At 42.1% G+C, this 19,405-nt stretch overlaps 2 protein-coding genes and 1 long non-coding RNA gene across 7 annotated transcripts in view; 2 read left to right on the top strand and 1 right to left on the bottom strand.

The window, feature by feature from the left end:
• Positions 1 to 5,843, top strand: part of LOC122882112 — a 37,072-nt gene extending 31,229 nt beyond the window's left edge. Inside the window, exon 5 of the long non-coding RNA XR_006379281.1 lies at positions 5,705 to 5,843. This is a non-coding gene — a long non-coding RNA (uncharacterized LOC122882112). The remainder of the gene's footprint in view (positions 1 to 5,704) is intronic.
• rasip1 (Ras interacting protein 1) lies at positions 4,226 to 13,995 on the bottom strand. Of its 3 annotated transcripts, none has more exons than XM_044208877.1 (16): positions 12,892 to 13,995; positions 12,092 to 12,213; positions 11,311 to 11,762; positions 10,874 to 11,134; positions 10,523 to 10,764; positions 10,274 to 10,438; positions 9,544 to 9,748; positions 9,152 to 9,450; positions 8,876 to 9,037; positions 7,667 to 7,707; positions 7,212 to 7,366; positions 6,913 to 7,025; positions 5,695 to 5,989; positions 5,107 to 5,270; positions 4,871 to 5,012; positions 4,226 to 4,757 (listed from the first exon to the last, which is right to left on the bottom strand). In XM_044208877.1, the coding sequence occupies exons 2-16, from the start codon at positions 12,211 to 12,213 to the stop codon at positions 4,579 to 4,581; spliced, it is 2,997 nt and encodes a 998-aa protein (XP_044064812.1). In that variant the 5' UTR covers positions 12,892 to 13,995; the 3' UTR covers positions 4,226 to 4,578. The 3 variants fall into 3 exon arrangements, with proteins under 3 accessions (XP_044064812.1, XP_044064811.1, XP_044064813.1); XM_044208876.1 differs by lacking the exon at positions 12,892 to 13,995 and adding an exon at positions 12,335 to 12,500; XM_044208878.1 differs by lacking the exons at positions 4,226 to 4,757; positions 4,871 to 5,012; positions 5,107 to 5,270; positions 12,892 to 13,995 and adding an exon at positions 12,335 to 12,635 and having other exon boundaries at positions 5,800 to 5,967.
• A 531-nt stretch (positions 13,996 to 14,526) lies between these two features.
• Positions 14,527 to 17,075, top strand: LOC122882108 (cytochrome c oxidase subunit 6B1). 3 transcript variants are annotated; one of them, XM_044209157.1, is made up of 4 exons: positions 14,527 to 14,676; positions 15,170 to 15,308; positions 16,157 to 16,257; positions 16,757 to 17,075. In XM_044209157.1, exons 2-4 carry the CDS (start codon positions 15,203 to 15,205, stop codon positions 16,808 to 16,810), a joined length of 261 nt encoding a protein of 86 aa, XP_044065092.1. In that variant the 5' UTR covers positions 14,527 to 14,676; positions 15,170 to 15,202; the 3' UTR covers positions 16,811 to 17,075. The 3 variants fall into 3 exon arrangements, with proteins under 3 accessions (XP_044065092.1, XP_044065093.1, XP_044065095.1); XM_044209158.1 differs by having other exon boundaries at positions 14,580 to 14,699; XM_044209160.1 differs by having other exon boundaries at positions 14,608 to 14,683.
• The last annotated feature ends 2,330 nt before the right edge of the window (positions 17,076 to 19,405 follow it).

Raw genomic sequence — 19,405 nt, 5'->3', positions numbered from 1 at the left:
TGAACAGCCTAGAAGGAAATGAAATATTATCCACATAAAACTCCCCATGGTGTCTTATCTTGTATGACAATGATTCATTCCTGTAATATCATGATCACAGCATAGACGTTGGCCAGTTACAATAGCAAAATCGACATAGATAAACAATAATCTGGCCACAATCTGGGCTTCCTCTCTCAAAAGCTACGTACTAATTAATCTTCAAAGTAAAAACCATTCTTGCATGACAAAGCGAGTCCTGTAAGTCGCCACTCAGAGAACACTTTCCCAGGTCAGATCAACATTGTAAAGCTCAACAGAGACACAGTAAGTGCAGAACATTGTATTGAGGGGCAATACATGAGACTTTATTTGTACTTTATGGTGTGGTTGTACAGAACAAATTGGGGTCAGAATTCGATCCAGTGAACGTGGACAGTTCTGTCTCTCTCGTACGTTTAGGTCAAAACCTCATATAATGACTTTGTGCGGTTCCCTGGCTTTTCGACCCATCTGAAACAGCTGACACAAGGCAGATAGGTGGGTGTGTGAGTTTTGAGGCGAGGCAGTGAAAGGCACAGGCAGACAAGGAGAGGTAACTCTGTTTTTTTGGTAACTCCATTAAAACGAACCCCTGGGAGGTTTGGACGACTGACAGCTGAGGTGGAGTCCGGGGCAGCCAAGCAGGAGGGAGAGTGTTTTCATGTGTTTATGTGTGTGTTTTCCTTCACTACTGGGACTTTTATATATGGCTGCAGGGCTGTCTCTCAGGTCCACAGCTGAGTGTGACGGGGGTTCACTCAGGGCTATAAGAACGGGCCCCGGGGACGACCTGTGAAACACCCCTGTTATCCTCCAGGGAGCGATGCTTTTGAGGTGCGGTCCCCCACCACCCTTCACCTCCAATGTGCCGAATCAGTGGAAGGCAGAAACCCAGAGAGTATCCCTGACACTAATATGGAAAAAAGCCTGTTTGGAGCGAATATAAGGGCAAATATTATTCTTCCTGAGCGTAACCACGGCGAGCACCTCTGACCTGGCAGTGAAAGCGCTGAAACAAAAAGCCCAAAGACTTTTTCTGCTCCATCAAAGGAGAGCTGCATAAAATAAACATGGCCATCAGATTACCACGCTGAACACGGGGCTGCGTTAGCCCGCGCCGTCCGCCCTGCCGCCCAACCCCATAGCTCTATGGGAGTTAAGTGTGGGGTCCGCTCAGTCAACACCATGACGCAAAATGGAACAAGAATCTGACAGAAGCCCCAGGCTGATGGAATAAGGCCCCTACCCACAGGCCCACAGGCCCCCCGGCCCGAGAGACACATACTGAGCGAGAACGAGAGAGAGAGAGGCAGGAAAACAGGAGGAAAGGAGGGAAAAGGTAGATGAGGACATTTTGGAAAAGAGGAAAAGACCACCAGTTCCAAATTGGTGGCACTGGCCCTGTCCCAAATTGAAAAGCACACACATAAACGCACTGCTGCCCCGGAGAACCAGCAGCAGCAGGCCAGGACAGACAGCCGCCAGTGGAGAGAAGGCCGGGGCAGGGCAGGGCAGGGCAAGGCAGGGTACAGTGGTTGGTGGTGGTGGTTGTAGCTGCCAGTGAGACTGTGAGGCTTAGCTGGCTAGTCCTACTAACAGTGAACAGCCTCAGCCCAGTGGATCTGACCTCACAGGGGTTCTTTTATATCCATGCATGTGCCTGAGTGCATTTATGTGTAGGGGCATGCATGTGTGCACCAAAAAAAAAGTTTATGTGTGCATTTCACGTTTGGGTGACGTAACCAGGAGAAAACAGATCTGTCCCGTGAGGAAGACCAAGGCTTTTCTCATGGCCTTTTGTCATCTCACTGAGGCCACACTGTCCATTTCATCCACCTAAAGTCCTCAGCCACAGTTTGTCGTCTGTCTGCATCTGACTGATTTCCCTCCCGGCACCTCTGACCTGCACCTCACCACTCATCTCAAACCTCATGCAGATTCCTACACCCCCAGTCTGTCTTTTTGTCTGTCTGTGACCTAACAGAGATTCCCCTGCTCTCTTGTTTCCTTCCTGGCCTTAACACAAGACTTAGCCCCTAGCCATGCACAATATTCCACTCTCACTTTGTTTTAGACTAGAGCTGTCTCTCGTACAGCTAGATCCTCAGATATTTTTTGTCTGAGACCCAAAATGAGTAATTTTGCCTTATTTTTTGGGAGCTACACATAAAAGTAATAATGCTCCCTTTGCCATGTAAGACCAGGATAAAAAACAATGTAGGTCCCCAGTGGTATAAGAAACCATTTATTTGGTAATGATGACTACTATGGACTTAAACCCTCACACTTTCCCCTCTGATTTCCTGATAAAACATGTCTCACAACCTCCATCAGTAGCCCTACAGTCATCGTATTCTGCCCTTTCCCCTGACGTATGACTTGAAAAACCTCCTTATACTGTGGGCTTTAGGATGACGCAGGGCTCAGGTAAAGTGTTACCAGATCACAAATAGATACTGAGGCTGTGCCAGGTTGTAGCTGTTAGTTGTAAGTGTAAGAGCCATGGGCCTTTTCTGGTTCCTGAAAATGACTCCTGTGTGTAACAACAATGAACACAATCACTGTGGTCCACTGGGCCTCACACCAGCAGCATTGCATTACAGCACTTGCCTCCCTACTGTTCTCTTTTCTTTTCATCCTTCTCTCTTTTCTCCTCTGACTCAGCTGTTTTGTAGGAAACTCCGTCTCTTTGAAGAAGGGAAGAATCTTTCATTACTCGACAGCAGGGAAAGAGAAGGAGATGATAGGGAGAGAATAACTGCCCCATTGTCTTCACCCCCCCCCTCCATCCACCAATGATAATTGTGTTGAGCTAATTACAGAGAACTGCTACAACAGGTGTGGGACTCTGCACCTGGGTAAAGAAGTCTACTTAGTGCGTGCATGTGTGTGTGAGAGACAGAGAAAAAGGATTGTGTGTATGACTATGCAATTCTGGGTAAAAGTGTGTATGACATTTTGTCTGTGTCATTGATTGAGATCACAGAAAACGTGTGTGTGTCACATGCTTACTAAACCTTACATGTTACTTAATTGTCCTCAGACATTGGTCACCGTATTGCATCACAGACTGCTGTAATATCATACAATCAGCATGGACCTGTACAAGTCTGAACCCCCATCTGTGTTTAATTATAAAGCTACAGACTACATCTGTTTGACATTACTGGAAAATTGAAATTAGCACACAAACAAAGTCTCACTCTCACTCATATACCACATTGAATTTCAAATGAGAGTGATTACAATCACTTAATTGATAAATGTAACCACAGGGAGCCTCTTCTCATGATTCATAATCTATAACCGGTCTTTCTCAATGGCATGTTTTTTTATGTCAGCACAGTAAGAAATTGGGGAGACAGAACCAGAGGCAACAGTGATGATGTAAGCAGGGGTCTCTCACGGGACTGATGTTTTTTTGAGCTTTTTACCGTAAAGGAATTCATCTGAGAAGCTGACTGGAAGAAAGGAAGCCATTTGGTCGGATGCCAAAGGAGGAGCATGATAACTTTGTCAGAGTTTGTGGAGACGTCATAGAGCTTCACTCTCAAAACAAAGAAAGGGGTGAACTGTTTTCTAAAGACGTCCGGCTGACTAGACAGTGAAATTGACTGGATATTACAAAATTGTGACAGTTCAAGTTCGAGTTAAGCTGTTACTCACTCCTGTTGATGATATCACCTGTCTACTGTCTGCTCATGACAGCCACTTGCTAATATATGCTTAATGAGCTGGACTTTTTTTTATAGGGCCAGGGGATAGTACCACATTAATCAAATGGGAAACCCTAACGATCGGACCACTTGAGTGTGTCACATCAACCAAAGGGAAATTAAAATCTCCCCTGCTCTTAAGTCACCAGATTTTGCCTTTACGACAGCTTACCTTGATAAAGGTAACCTTTGTGTGTGGTCGTCACAGTCTCATTTGCTTGCTTGAGTCATGAGCCTTCGTAAAATGCTACCATTATTACAGGAAATGAGAATGTGCCTTTGGAACAGACGATAATGCAGTTGTGTTAAGGCCTCCTTAGTCAAGCAATTCTACCTGCAGACTCATCATTTAACATTAGAGGGATCAGAGGGGAATGAGTCCTGCATCGCCACCTTGTGGAATATTCCTTTGGTGTTGAAGTTGAGGCGAGTGCCAAACCCAAGGGGCCCTGCTGTGGGAAACAAAGAGTCAAAGATCATGCAGAAACTGTAGGTCTTTTACTTGTTTATTAAAAACAAGTAGATTAAAAACATACATGAAAACCAAGTAAAACAGTCACATAAAGCATGACACTGCATGGCCCAACAGACATGATGTTTTACTCCCTGCTTTAAAACAAATAAAGACATGCCAAAGCCAATACATTTCTCTTACTTGAAAATATCTAAATGAATAAATGAAGAGATATGGAAATGTCATGAAAAAACAACAACCAGGCAACAAAATGTAGAAAACGTGTCCAGTTTGCTTTTTTTTGTGGTGCGCAGTTTGGTTTGCTGTTTCTGGTGATATCCTTTTTACTTCTACAAGGCATTGATAGAGAGACAAATATGGACTTCCTCAAAGCCGAGTCCTCTGATTGGCAGGGAGCTCATCCTGGTCGAGTCCCCACAAGAAGGTGCGGAGACGTGTCACTTCCTTTTGGAGCTCAGGGCTTGGGATTGGCTGGGAGAGGTCAAGGCGTGGAGTCTCATTTGGCAGGATTAGAGGAGGATGGTCCAGGAAGCTCTCAAAGATGTCTAAAAGATCAGAAAAGGAAAAGGAAAAAAAAATACTTAACAGATAACTTCACTATTTCACAATTGCATGTTTGAATTCTTACCCTTGTTAGTTTTATTTATTTATATACTACCTCCACACAGCTCTGTGCCTGGCGGAGGGGCCCAGGATGCTGGTGGGGCTCTGGTTGGACCCAGCTTGTAATGGGTGAGCAGGTGGTGCAACTGGGCAGGGCTTAACAAGACATGGTCCTCCTGTAGACTGGTCCAGGATGACTGGAAGACAAGAGGTTAATAGAGAGAGAAAAATTATTTAATGATTTTATTTGGCTTTGGATGAGGAGTCACACTGCACATGTGGCTGTATTACCTGGATAAGTCGAGTCTTGGGAATACATAGGAAGTTGACTGTGATCGACAGTTTCTTCATAAACTCAGAGGCTATGTCTCCTAATCCTGCCCCCTGTAGCCAGTCTAGAACCAGGTCCAAGTTTGTACGGATCTGGACTGCTCTGGACCACGAAAACAGCCCATCTAAAAAAAAAAAAAGACAGTGGACATGGGAGAAAAAATGTGAATAGAAAGAATTATGTTTTTTAAAAGAATATAACAGGAGATTATTCTGTTATCAAAGAGAGCACTTATATCCTTAGCCCATGAGATATGACTCAGAGGAACTCTGACCTTTAAAGCAAGACTATCTAACTTTTGAAAGAAGAAATAACACAATCTTCCTTTTACAAATGAAAAGTTTAATTGATAAACAATAAAACACCCTTGCACACTTCAGGGGTTTTGCCGCTACAGCCTTACAGCCCTTGTTAGAAACTAGATATTGCTGTATAACTGGCATTACTGATTAATGTCACTAACTTTATGACTCTTCTCTACTTGTGCTTACAGTGGCCGATGTAACAGCAAAAGTTACATAGGCTCACTTTAACCTGTGCCCTCTCACCTCTCTCCAGCAAGGTATTGAGCAAGGAGGTGTTGGTGAAGAAGAAGAGGTAGCCAAAGGTTTGGGAGGTGAGCGGCGGGGATAGACACGCCTCCCGCGACAGCATCAGAGAACAGCGATACACTTCCACCAGCCCGGCAACTTTAGGCGGTAAGGCGGACACATCATCCACCTCTCCTTCCCCTCCTGTTTTCTCTTCTCCCTCAGCACCCTGAGCTCCATCCTTCTTTTTCTCCTTCTCCTCGCTGGAGAATGGGTTGGTGTCCAGGAGAGCTGGAAGGAGAGAGTACAGGGTCTTTGTGGACAGAAAGGACAGAGTTAATTGAGTTAATTTCTTTAAAAAAATGAAAAAAAAAAAAAGTATATAAAGTAATGATGGATGAGGGGTGGGTGGGGGGGACAGTTTAAGTTGGGATGGATTAAGATGAGGAGGATGGAGAGAAAGGTGAAGAGGTAGGTGGAGAGTTGGATGAATTCCAATAACTTTGGAACACTATCATCAGGTCAAATTTTTTATTTGTCATTTATGACCAAATACCTGCAAAAAGAATGGCTTCCCATCAGCCTCATCTGTACTTTGTGTTTAGTGCTAATTAGCAGATGTTAGCACGTTAACACGCTAAACTAAGATGGTGAGCATGGTAAACATTGTACCTGCTGAACATCAGCATGTTAGCCTCTAGTGTAGCTGTAGACAAGTAGGCAAATCCCACATCCATAATACATACTAATTCTAAGTAGGTTTTTAGTATGTAGTGTGTTTACACTGGAAAAGTGACAAAAGAAGGTGTGCTGAAATTAGACAGTATGCGTACTAAATACAGTCGATTTTCAAAATGCTGTTGATGCGCACTAATCTCCCAGAATGCAAAGCACAAAGGAAATGGAGTAGCTGCTCGCAGCTGGAAAAAATTAAAAGAAATTGTGGCTGGTGGTGAGACAACTCCCGAAACATCTTGGAAAACAGAAAAATATGTATTAGGTCTTGAGAGAGACATTTTGCTGTCTCTTTGTGAAGTTTAATTGGCAGCAGCTTTCCAAAGTTGCAGTTTGAATGACATCTGGCGTCACACATATCAAATGGTAAAGTATGTTATATTTTTGTATACTAACTACTAAAACAATATACAGCGATAATTAGAAAAGTATTATATTGTATAGAATTAGTATGTAATATGGATTTGGGACAAAGCTTTTGTTTTGTTTTTTATACTGTACCTTGGTGAGGTGATACACACACTGTTGGAAGGTGTGCATAATGACATCATCCAGCTGCGCCAGAGCTTCTGAGCAGGTGTCCATGTCAGCCGTCAAAAGTGGGTCCCCCAGGGCTTTAAAGAAATGATCATTAATATGAATTAAAGTTAAAATTATTTTGTGTCTGCTTTAACTTCTCTGTCCAATATTGCCAATGTTCTGTGGTATTTCATTGAATGATCATAGCTTATAAAGGTATATTTTTACTCGAATCAGACATTTGTATTCAATTGTATCCATTGTATTCAAATCACTCTCACCTTCAAACTCCCACTCTTTCTCCATGGTTTCAACTTTGACCTGGAAGAAGTTAAGGAGCTCTGTGGCATTTGACATCCAGAACATCAGAGGTCGAAGGTCAGATGACAGTTTCTGGACATTCGGCGTGCTTATCTCACCTTCTTGCTCTGTGGAACTGGAAACATTTATGTAATGCCAAAGTTATGTTAGCTGTAAAATGATTGTGAACATTCTCCTGTCAGTGTTTTGTTTGTGCTTTAAAAGTGACATATCCCATACTGTGAGTAAAAATAGTCTGAGTTATTATTACTCAACTATATTTCAGCCATTTTTCAACATCACTGTGTTACAATGCTTCCATCATACTAGAAAAATTTACCAGAGACATAACAGCACAAGCACAAGTGTATCATGAATCACTCAGCAGGAGATCTCTAAACAGAGGAAACATGACGTTGAACAAAAATGTTCTTACTTTTGCGTGGGATGCTTATCCCCAAATTCCTTAATGTTATCCTGTAAAGAGAGTTGGAGACAGAAGAGAGGAGAGACATCTTGGCTCAGTGTGGGGGTGGAAGAGGGGGAGCAGAGTCTAGCCCTGCAGCCAGGACAATTACAGCACATTTTCCAGCAGAAGGGCAGTGACATCAGCGCATCCTTGCTCTTGTCCACAATGTAGCAGGCCACAACGAAGGGCATATGTATGTCTGCTGGTTTTTCTGTTTGACTGAGATGCGGCAATCTCAGTCTGCCTACCTGAGGTTTTTTTGCCAAGCTTGTTTAAGTGTGGACATGGCCATACTGCCATGCAAAACTATCCCAAAAAAGGTTCATGGTTCAGTTGTTCGTGCTCCACAGATGAATGTCTCCTAAACCTCTGAGATATTCTATAATTTTACTTAACATACCATAACATGTGGCACATTTTATATATTGAACTGTTATTTTTTAACAAGGCTGGCTATGGATGGCAATGTCGGTTGGTCCACTACTTTGGTCCAGACTCAAATAACTCAACTATTGGATGGAGTGACATTCATGGTTCCCAGAGAATGAAGCCTACTAACTTTGGTGATCCTCTGACTTTTCCTCTAGCACCACCAGCAGGTTGACATTTTTGGCTTTTAGTGAAATGAAACAACTATTGGATGGATTGCCATGAAATTTAGTTCAGGCATTTATTTCCCCCTTAGGCTGAATTGTAATAACTTTGGTGAACCTCTGACCTTTCATCAAGCGCCATAATGAGGTAAAAATAAGTTTAAAAGAAAAGTTTGTCCAACACTTTGGTTTATGACCAAATACCTGCAAAACTAACAGACATTGTCATCAGCCTCAGTTGTACTTTGTGTTTAGTGTTAATTACCAAATGTTAGCATGCTAACACGTTAAACCAAGATGGCGAACATGACAAACATTATATCTGCTTGACATTAGCATGTTAGCATTATTATTGTGGGCATGCCAATGTTAGCATTTAGCTGAAAGCACTGCTGTGCCTAAGTATGGTTTTCTAAGTATTTATTGGCCATTTTATGCCTTTATCACAGACCTAACAGTAGAAAGATAATGATGGAAGTGGGGGGAGAGAAAGAGATGGGAAATGACATGCAACAAAGGTCCACGGTTGTTGCCATAACTCCTAGACCACCAGGGCACCCCACACATAATTTTTTTTACTTACCCAAACAATTTCTTTAATTAGATTGGCTGACTTGAGTAATATCTGTGGTGTGAGAGCAGGGTCCAAGTGTTTGGAGGCATGATCTATCATGATTGACAGGAGATAAGCAGGAGCTAAAGGCCCGCCCCCAGAATCTGGAGAGGAATTTTTGGAGATTATTTCCTAAGAGAAAAGTGAGGGATAAACATAACGTATGTCATCAGGGCCATTTTTCTGTGACACCAAATAAATGGATAGTTAGTAAAATCTTATAGCTCCTTTGTGTTCCTGTCTCACCTGTAACAGAGAATCTGCGTGACGGGGATGGAACTTCAGAACTGCCTCTGGAGATTCCAGGTATTGCCTCAGTACTTCCTGTCTGTCCACCAACCCTGAGGGGCAGCAGGTGGTGGAGGCATCAGCCTGCCATGGCAGGGTCAATGCCAGCTGTGGAGCTGGAATCACACGGGGGTCACGGTACAGGAAAAGAAAGTGGTTCCCCAGACCAATCACATCCCCAGGCTTTAGGACTGTCTCCCTGTAAAGGGCCACTCCGTTGTGTGTGACTGCACCTCCTCTGAAGGGCCGCATCAGAGCTACAATAAAATTAAATTAGATTAAAGCAGACTTTAACACAGCAAGTGCACCATGGAAGTGTGATTGATATGAGTTAGTGACTGTTCGAGTACCTTGTCCGGTGGGCGTCTCGGAAACAGCTGAGTCTCTCCTGACCAGTAAGTGTCTGGCCAAGAGGTCAGGAGCAGAGAGGAACGTCTCCACCTTCAGGGGCCTCTTCCCCTTCCTCTCCCTCTCTCTATCCATCTCTTTCTCTCTCATTGTGGGCTTTCTTCCAAACACATGCGTATGTCCCATCATGATGTACAAAACAAAATCCTAACAAAACACACAGTGGAGAGCAGAAGAAAGTCAGGGAGGTCTGTTATCTTTTAAGTGCTATGATTTGTATCAATCTTCCATCTTAGAGATGTTAAGTTGAACAGAAGGCAGTTGATAAGGTATGAAGTGTGTCACAGTTTGCTAAAATGGAGACCTGTGTGAGGTCATTGTGTGAGATGAAGTGATGTACACAGAGGGGTTTTGGATAAATTGTTGAGGCATTGTGCTGCTCTGAGGCTGTTTTGTGCAGGATGCTGAATGGGAGAGTCTTGTCAAGGGATGGAAACCCTGATGGTATGTGGCGATTACAGACATGCAGGTATGATGTCATGCACAGGGTGTGTGCACGCATGTACGTCTGCACAAATCATGCAAAATATGCACTTTGTTATAGAGTATACCATGTAAATGTCTGTGTGTGTGTGTGCGTGTGTTGTTTGTGTGTGCCTGTGTTTACATAGTGTACGTGTGTGTGGGTGTTGTTTGTGAGCATTTGTGTGCGATATCATCAGCATGTCTCGCCTTGCTCTGATCATAACCCTGCAGCAACAGGAAGTAGGGCCGGTCTGTGGGTGGAAGGATCAAACTTTGTGACATCACTTCCAGGTCACAGCTGGAGTAATCCTTCTCATCCTCCGATGGATGGTTCGTCCATCCAACCTTTGCTTCAGCTTTTGAAGCTCTAATCTGAAAAATAGCATTAAGACATGATGGTTAGAACACCAAATGCATGATTAATTCTGTTTTCCTTTACCACATTATCTTCTTTACCTCTCCTGGCTGCGGGTTGATCATGCTCACAATGTTCTTCCTGTCCTGCACTCCTCCATTGTTGTTAGGCCGGTTGCCAGGACTACGTGGGTCTTTGCTGACGTGGTTGCCTTGGCGACGCCGCAGACTCAGGTTCATGTCACTGATGCTCCTCCTGAGCTCTGAGTTCCTTCCACGGTGACCATGCTCGCTCTCCTCTGGTCCGCCCCCTGATGACATCCTGCTACGCCGCCAGCGCACACCTGTTGCCCAGACAATCAGAGGATCGGTCAATTTGACCCTGTGTCGTGTAAAAAGAGTCTGATTTTTCTTTGCGTGCGTACATACCTGCCTGTCGAGTCTTAAACATACCTTGATAGTTCTCTCCCTCCCTCTCACGCTCCTTCTCCTTTTCCCTTTCTTCTCTCTCATAGTCTTCCTTTCTTTGGATTTCAAAGCGCCGCTCAAATCCGTCCTTAGGCCGCCACATGTCCACTAACAACAGGGGACATTCCCATGGGGCAACGCTTCTTCGGCACTCTGTCTCCCATTTGATAGCTCCATCTGGCTGCTGGATGGGCTTTCCAATGACATCACACAACAGGAAGTCCTCTGGGCTGTGTTTTTGGAGAACTAGAAGGTAATGGAGAAAGGGAGGAAGAGGAGGAGGGGGTAATTATTTTTCCATAACACTGAGGTTTATGTTTATATTAAGTCATTCCCAATTGGTTAAAAATAATTGAGCAAACAATTCTCAGTAATGGGTCACAGCACCGGTCCAAATGAGAGAAAATTTCCCTCTCTTGTACCTGCGTCATCTGTCTCCTCCCTCTCTCTCTCAGTGTACCGAGTGATGACCTGGGCAATGAGCTGCCTGGCTGTTGAGTGAATGTTGGCCAGCAGGGAGCGATAGTTGGCCCCACTGGAGAGGGCATCCCCATAGATCTTGATCAGGCCCGGGGCAGAGGAAGAGGCAGGGGGCAAGTAGTGGTGGGAGGAGGGGGCAGCTGAATGAGCCCAAACCTCTCTCTCCCTCTCCCCCACCGCCCGGTCCCGGTCGCTGTTCGAGCGCCCTCGGAGGAAGAGATGGGAAAGGCGCTTTGTGCGGGACTGGGTCCCAGCAGGCCGCGGCCTGAGGAAGGCCGGGGAAGGAGATGGGGATGGGGTAGGGGAAGCCAGCGAGGGGGTGGAGTTAGAAAGGGAAGAGGAAGGAGCAGAGGGGGCCTCGTAGAGGGAGGCTGCGTCAGAGCTGGTGGTCGACCTGGGAACAACACAGAAGGGGAAGACAGATGGAGGAGAGAGGAAGGAGAAAGGAAGGGACCAGTCAGCTGTGAATTATGACTGACTAAACACGGACAAACAACAAGGACTAAAATAAAACAGGGAAAGGTTGCAGGGTTGAAAGGATACTAATGACAGTGGAAGTAAGATAAGATAACATCAGTATAAAAAATACAAAATACTTATCAGGCACTGAATTCCAACTAAACAATAAGTGGCACAAAGGTCGCATAACCTGACAACAAATATACATGACATAGAAGTAAAACAGGAGATGAAAAAGTGAGTTTAAGAGAACTTCAGACTGACTTGACAGAGACGGCGCTGGGCCAGCGACCCCCTAACTTGGCAAAGTGTTTCCTGGGCGAGTTGATCCACAGACCCACTGGGAAATGGAGCTTTCTGAAGCGAGGACTGCCAGACCCCTCCATCTGAGAGAGGGAGAGAGAAAGACATGCAGATATTAATAACAAATGTGGTTTTTCAATTCAATAATCTGCAGTATGTTAGGATACTGTAAATGTCATGTTTCTCATAATCTGCTTAATCTACCTCTACACTGTAGTGAGGAATGTGTGTCAGCAATGCCAGGATTGAAACAATGTAACAATGGCATGATGTCACCATCAAAAAATATCAACAGGATACCTACAGCAGGTTGTCAACATGGTGAAAACAAGCAGAAAGCAGTTAACACAAAACACCCCAATCAGCCCCTGAAAATCATTGCGTGAATTTCCCATTTTCAAACAGGAAGCATCTTTTATAGGACTCAGGTCCAGCTGTCGCACTGACAGGGAAATACCCACTCCAAAGGTCACTGCCTGTCGATTTCTCAGTGTTACTTCTATGTAATTACCACCAAAATTAAGGATCACAACTGCTTTTTTTCTCTTTACAGGTGGAATTTGGAGGCCTAAACAAAATCATTGCATTCCTCTGGAAAACTACCATTGTTTAAAGTATGATTTCTGACAAGACTACAAATCTTGTAATGTGTGTTCGCACCTAAAATCTGCTGTTGTCATTCTAGACAGAAAAGATGGCATCGAAACAGTACAAGAAAAACATTCAAATGCTTTTAGGTATCAGATTTTGAAGACACTTACCCACAGTTACTTCTGATCCTTCTATAGTGTGTTATAATGATTCTTCCCCACCGAAATGCAGATACGCAGCTCAAAGTAATCTAATAACCTTGTATGTTTCCTTTTCCCCACGACGAAATTCCATTTTCAAAAGGCTAAACTTGTCACACATCTACCTACACATCTCTAATTCTTGATATCCATTAGTTCAATCTTCTCTTAACTAAAATACCCTTTTCTTTTTCTACTTTTTCTACTAAGATCTACTCCCTCTCTCCCTCTGGCTCTTGGCCTCTCTGGGTCTATACATAGAGAAACAGGCCCATTGTTCTAAGTGACAGAATTTCCTTCCTTTGCAGTGGACAACACCTATATCCTGACTGAGTGAGAGAGAGAGTAGAAGAGATTGGTAGAGAGCGAGAGAAGGGTGAATTTACACACACATATGAGTCTTTGAGACCTTGTTGGAAATATTATATACTGTATTGTACACCACAAAGCAATCTAGATATCTATCTTTTGGTCTGTTTGGATTAAGCAGAAATGTGGTGTCACTGTTTCATCCTAATAAAGTTTAATTACATCAAACAGGGTCTCAAAGTAACAACAGATTGTCAAGAATGTGGCCATTTCAATCCGGTACTGTGCTGTGATTTTATGATTAGAACAAATATCGCAATACATCACAAAACACACAGTGTTTGAAGTTTTGCTGGAAAGAGGATGGAGGAAGCACACACAGTGAGACAGGAAGCTACAGGGAGCAACAGAGACACCTGTGATCTTTGACCTTGTCTTCGACAGGAAGATGGTGATGCAAAGAGAAAGGAGACTGTCACTGTGTCCCAGTTCAGGGGCTAGATCTCCCGAAATCTGCATAGACCGAATACGTCATAATGAGTCAATAACCCTTGTTCCATTTCAAAGGCTCCTCCACTGTTTCAAAGTGTCAGTATTCACTGAGGGAGAAGAGAACAGATTGCTTCAATGTAAATGTGGTCAACATGTACAGCAACTGTAACATTAGCCTGATATTATCATTAGTTGTCACTGTCGGCATCATATTGATGTAAGAAATCAGGTCTAACTGTAAATGGCTTCCTTGCAAATTTTATTTTTGAGCAATAAATCACCCAGTATCAGTAAACTGATGTGTGATAGCTTCAATTACATGTGGAACAGCCAAATAAAGAATATAAGCCTACTGAGTGATGTTATCAAACATTAAAAAGAAATGTTTGATCAAAGGAATTTAAAAGGAATACTGGAAACATTCAACTGGTTACATCATGAAAGTTGTATTTTCTTGTGGCCTGGGATGACTCCCGTCAATGACTTTGACTTGAGACAAATCTGAATACTTTAGACGAGAAAATAGAAAAAAGACTTTGACTTAGACACTTTAACAGTGATTTGTGACTTCTCTAGGATTTTATATATTTTTACTTGAAATACCCAAGTCAAGCCCAAAGATGTAAACTTAAGTTGTTATTATGTAGGCTACTTAAAAATTAGGCCTCTCTTTTCATACCAAACAGAAGCAGTGTATTCAGCCGTATTTGGCAAAAATAATGTAAAATTTATGAACACTAAGGGAGAATAAAACCTAAAGGTGGCAGTGATGCAACATCGTTGATGCCAATTGCCGTAAAACTTCAAAGAGGGAGAAGAAGAAAAAAAAGAAAAGAAAAAAAGAAAAGAAGAAGTCCCACCACCAGGTATCCCAGCATCCTTTGCGCGTCGACGTGGGAGGACATATTTCCGGAGAGGACCGAGGACCGAGGACACATCAAGAAACGTCCCAAGGTTAGCTGTCAGTAACTCCGAAAGTTGGTGTTCTTTTTACAACCTTTAAGTTTATCTCTCTCATGCTTTCTGATATTTTAACCTACAAAACTTCTTGGAACAATCTGGCGATCTCAAATGTGTTAGCTAACATCACATTCAGATATGTTAACATGTTAGCAACAAGCTAACAGCAAACAGTAACTGACTGACTGAACACTTTGCCAAGCAATGCAAACTATGCTAACTTGCTGTCAAAGCTATGAGGTCGTGTCACGGTTCTAATATTTGGTTTTGTCAAGAGTTAGCTAGCTATGATAACAAACTAGCATTGAGTAGCGATAAAAGCGTAAACAAAGCTAACCTACATTTAACTTTGATCACAGCGCTATTTTTAGTTTAGCCAGCTAACATTGACCATGTGTGAAGATTGCACTTTGATAGCTGTGTTCATCTAACGTGTTTTATAAACTTGTTGCAACTGTAAGTTAATCCACCCTGTACCTTGTTTCAGTACCGTTTAGACGTCTGATTGAAGCTCATAAAGATGTCTGAGAATATTGAGGAGAAGATCAAGGGCTACAGGACTGCCCCCTTTGACGCCCGATTCCCCAACACCAACCAGACCCGCAACTGTTTCCAGAACTACCTGGGTGAGGAATCAGAATCAGAAATACTTTATTGATCCCCGAAGGGAAACTCTTTGTTACAGCAGCTCGTCTTTACGTCAGTGCACACAGGAGAAAGTACTAGCAAAAAATATATAATACAATACACTATAAAAACTATTAAAAAAAACAGGTCAGAAAATAAATTAAGTACCAAGTGGGTATAAGTATAAAATAAAATAAGTGTGAAGTACCAAGTGGGTTTACCGGTTGTTGATGATAATACAGTATAAATGCAATGTAATAATATAAGTAATAGGTAGTATTGCAGCAGCAATAATGGAGGTATGAATAATAAATAGGAAAAATGGAGAACCATCATATTTACAGGGTGCACCATAAGAGGATGTTAACAGAAGCATTCAAATCAGTTATTCAATTATTAAAAACATTTTCAAGTGGAAAAGTGCTTAAAATATGACCTCCACATGACATTGGTAGTATTAACAAAATTCTTCTGTAAATTATCAACTATATACTCAACTGGAGTCAGTTTTCTGATAAATCCTTTGGTCATAAAACAAAATTAAATAACTATTTCAAACATTATTTAAATTAGCATTTTTTATGTTGCAATGGAAATATTGGCCAATTTTGTTTATGGCAATTCAAAAAACATACAAAAGTGATAATGTAGTGGTATGATTATTACCCTCACACTGAAGCTTGAACCATATTGTTAATAAAATGTACAAAATAGAGAACCAATACTGGACATTGTCATGCTGGTACTGACTGTCCTCAGATCTCTGTGGCTTCTTTTTATGGTGTTTTTGGTATGAACATTGCGTCAGATGAGTAACCTTGAACCCTTTTGTTATTTTTTGTTCCAGACTTCCACAGGTGCAACAAGGCCTTGTCAGCCAGAGACCAGGATGTGGCTCCCTGTGATTGGTACCAGAGGGTTTACAAGAGCCTCTGTCCCATGAGCTGGGTAAGTTATAGGATTACAGTTCTGATAGTTCCTCAGTATGTTCAGGTGTCTTATTGGGAAATGGACCACTCCTTTTTTCCTGATAGTTTCATTGGAAATGTTCCCACACGCACACTGAATGTTGTTAGTGCTGGATAGCCAAGGCTAGCTGATGTAGCCCAGATAGGCTCACTGTTGTCCTGCTTCTGGATATTCTGTTTCATGTGCTTGGTTTTGCTTCTCTGTGGTTCATTTGGTTCTGTTTTCTTGTTAGTCTGTTGGAGGTTGAGGTTATTTTAGACATACATTAAGCTGCATGTGATAAATGACTATAAGAAATACAGTTTACCTCATTTGTTTTTTTTTCCCCCCCTGCTTTTTGCGTTCTTGTTCAATCATTTATTGTACTATCTTCTAGGATTGATGTGAAACTATAGTGGATGTAAAGCAACAGTTCTGCTGATACGAGCATTGGTTTGTTGTCAGATAGGGCTAATGTTTTCTTTAATATCTTCCACAGGTTGCCAAATGGGACGATCAGATAGAGAATGGAAGTTTCCCAGGGAAGGTCTGAAATCGCCAGGCTGTTATTGATCAGGACAGTTCACTGCAGGACATTCTGTTTCTTGCACCTTTACCTCTGTAGTGTGCCTAAGGACATCTTCAAACAGCTATCACATCATCGTCGATGTTACTGTTAACTTAAACTAACTACACGCACAACTTTTCACTCTGCATGTTAAGGTCTGAAGTTGTTTCCTGTCTCTATTGTAAACTACTCTTCAGCATTGTTTATCAATAAATACATTGTGGATTTAATTAAAAGGATGTTCATTATACATTTTCAGTATTTTGTTATATTGGTTTTACTGATGGCGGAATTTCTCCAAGTCAGACAACTTTTCTTAAATCTTAAGAAATCTTCATTTCACAAAGCAAGTCTGTTTAGCTGCTACTGAAGTTAATACTGTTAAGTAACTGAACCTGTTCAGGAGTAGATGTAATGGAAATGTCTTCTCAGTGACTGCTAATCTATAATGCTATCTGACATTAGCCACTGTCTGCCAACCCCAGTCTTGTCCAATAAATGCTGCATAATATAGAGCAGGTAAAATAAGTATTGAACACGTCACCATTTTTCTTCAGTAAAAAATAAATAAAAACTTTTGACATGAAATTGTCACTAGATGTTGGTAACACATGCAATCCATACATGTAAAGAAATCTAACCATTGATGTCCATAAATTATGTATAATAAATGTTAAATGACATAGGGGAAAAGCATTGAACATGCTTACTGAAATTCATTTAATACTGTACAAAAGCCTTCGTTGATAATGACTGCAAGACACCTCCTGTATGGAGAAATGAGTTGCATGCATTGCTGAAGTGTGATTTTGGCCCATTCTTCCACACAGTCTTCAAATCTTGAAGGTTCTGTGGGCCTCTTCTCTGAACTCTGATCTTTAGTTCTTTCCATAGATTTTCCAATTGGATTCAAGTCAGGTGACTGGCCGGGTCATTCTAGCAGCTTTATTTTCTTTCTCTGAAACCAATTGAGATTTTCAGTCCTTGGCTGTGTGTTTGGGATCCTTGTCTTGCTGAAATATCCACCCTCGTTTTATCTTCATCATCCTGGTAGATCAAGAATGTCTTTGTACATTTTTCCATTCATCCTTCCTTCAAGTTTGCCAGTACCGTATGCTGAAAAACAGCCCTACACCATGATGTTTCCACCTCCAAACTTCACTGTTGGTATGGTGTTTTGGGGGTGATGTGCAGTGCCATTTCTCCTCTAAACATGGCGTGTATTACGGCATCCAAAGAGTTAAATTTTGGTCTCATCTGACCAGACTCTATTCTCCCAGTATGTCACAGGCTTGTCCAAATGTTATGCAGCAAACTTTAAATGAGCTTCAACATGCTTTTTCTTCATTAATGGAGTCTTGCGATGTGAGCGTGCATACAGGCCGTGGTGGATGAGTGCATTACTTATCGTTTTCTTTTAAACGATTGTACCTGCTAATTCCAGGTCCTTCTGAAGCTGTCCACAATTAATCCTTGGCTCTTGAACAACTCTTCTGACTCCTCTGTCAGAAATCTTGCGAGGAGCACCTGGTTGTGGCGGGTTTATGGTGAAATGATGTTCTTTCCACTTACGGATTATAGCCCCAACATTGCTCACTGGAACATTCAGAAGTTTTGAAATCCTTCAGTAACCAATGCCATCAGTTTGTTTTGCAACAATAAGGTTGCAAAGGTCTTGAGAGAGCTCTTTGCTTTTCCCCATCATGAGATGTTTCTTCTGTGACACCTTGGTCATGAGACACCTTTTTATAGGCCATCAGTTGGGACTGAACCAGCTGATACTGATTTGCACTGACAAGGGGCAGGATTGCTTTCTAATTACTGATTGTCTTGGCTTTCCATGCCTTTTTGCGCCTCCCTTTTTTCATGTGTTACTTTTTCTCTGTGTCATTTAACATTATAACACATAACTTAATTTATGGACATCTATGGTTTGATTTCTTTGCCTGTGTGGATTTCATGAGTTGTTACCGACATCTGGTGAAAATGTTATGTCAGTAGCACCTTTAGAAATATGTTTACTGAGAAAAATGGTGACATGTTCAATACTTATTTGACCTGCTGTATGTAATACATCAGTACAGTCAAGCTATACTGTCATTTTTTAAATTAATTTATTTTTTTTTACATTTTTAGAATTACCAAAGAACAAGGAACGTACCAGCACTTAGTGTCCCATAGACTGATCACCTCTTTCTGTTCATGGCAGCTGTGCTGATTTTGCATCATAATTGTTTGTACTTATGTGCATGGTTACTCCTTTAGTGGTCAGGGTTATTTTGGAGTGAAATTTGATTTTTGATGCCATTAAGATGTTCAGTCTAACTTGCAGAGACCTGTAGTCTCACTGGAATATCCAACATAGCCTTCAGCTATCCTGATAATTATATTTACACCATTGATGACAGTATACACAGTAATCTGCAGAAGTGTTGATTTAGTCCTCTCTGAAACAGCCCTCAGGTCTGTCTACTGTGAAAACTCAACTATAACAAAGTTGTTCCAGAGGGTGGCAGTGGTGATAAAGCCAGATGCTCGTTATGGTGTAATACTCAATTTTTACCACGCTGTGGTGACATG

This window comes from Siniperca chuatsi, linkage group LG9 (assembly GCF_020085105.1).
Source record: "Siniperca chuatsi isolate FFG_IHB_CAS linkage group LG9, ASM2008510v1, whole genome shotgun sequence".
NCBI classification, from domain to species: domain Eukaryota; kingdom Metazoa; phylum Chordata; class Actinopteri; order Centrarchiformes; family Sinipercidae; genus Siniperca; species Siniperca chuatsi.
This window is presented reverse-complemented; position numbering and strand designations above follow the sequence as displayed.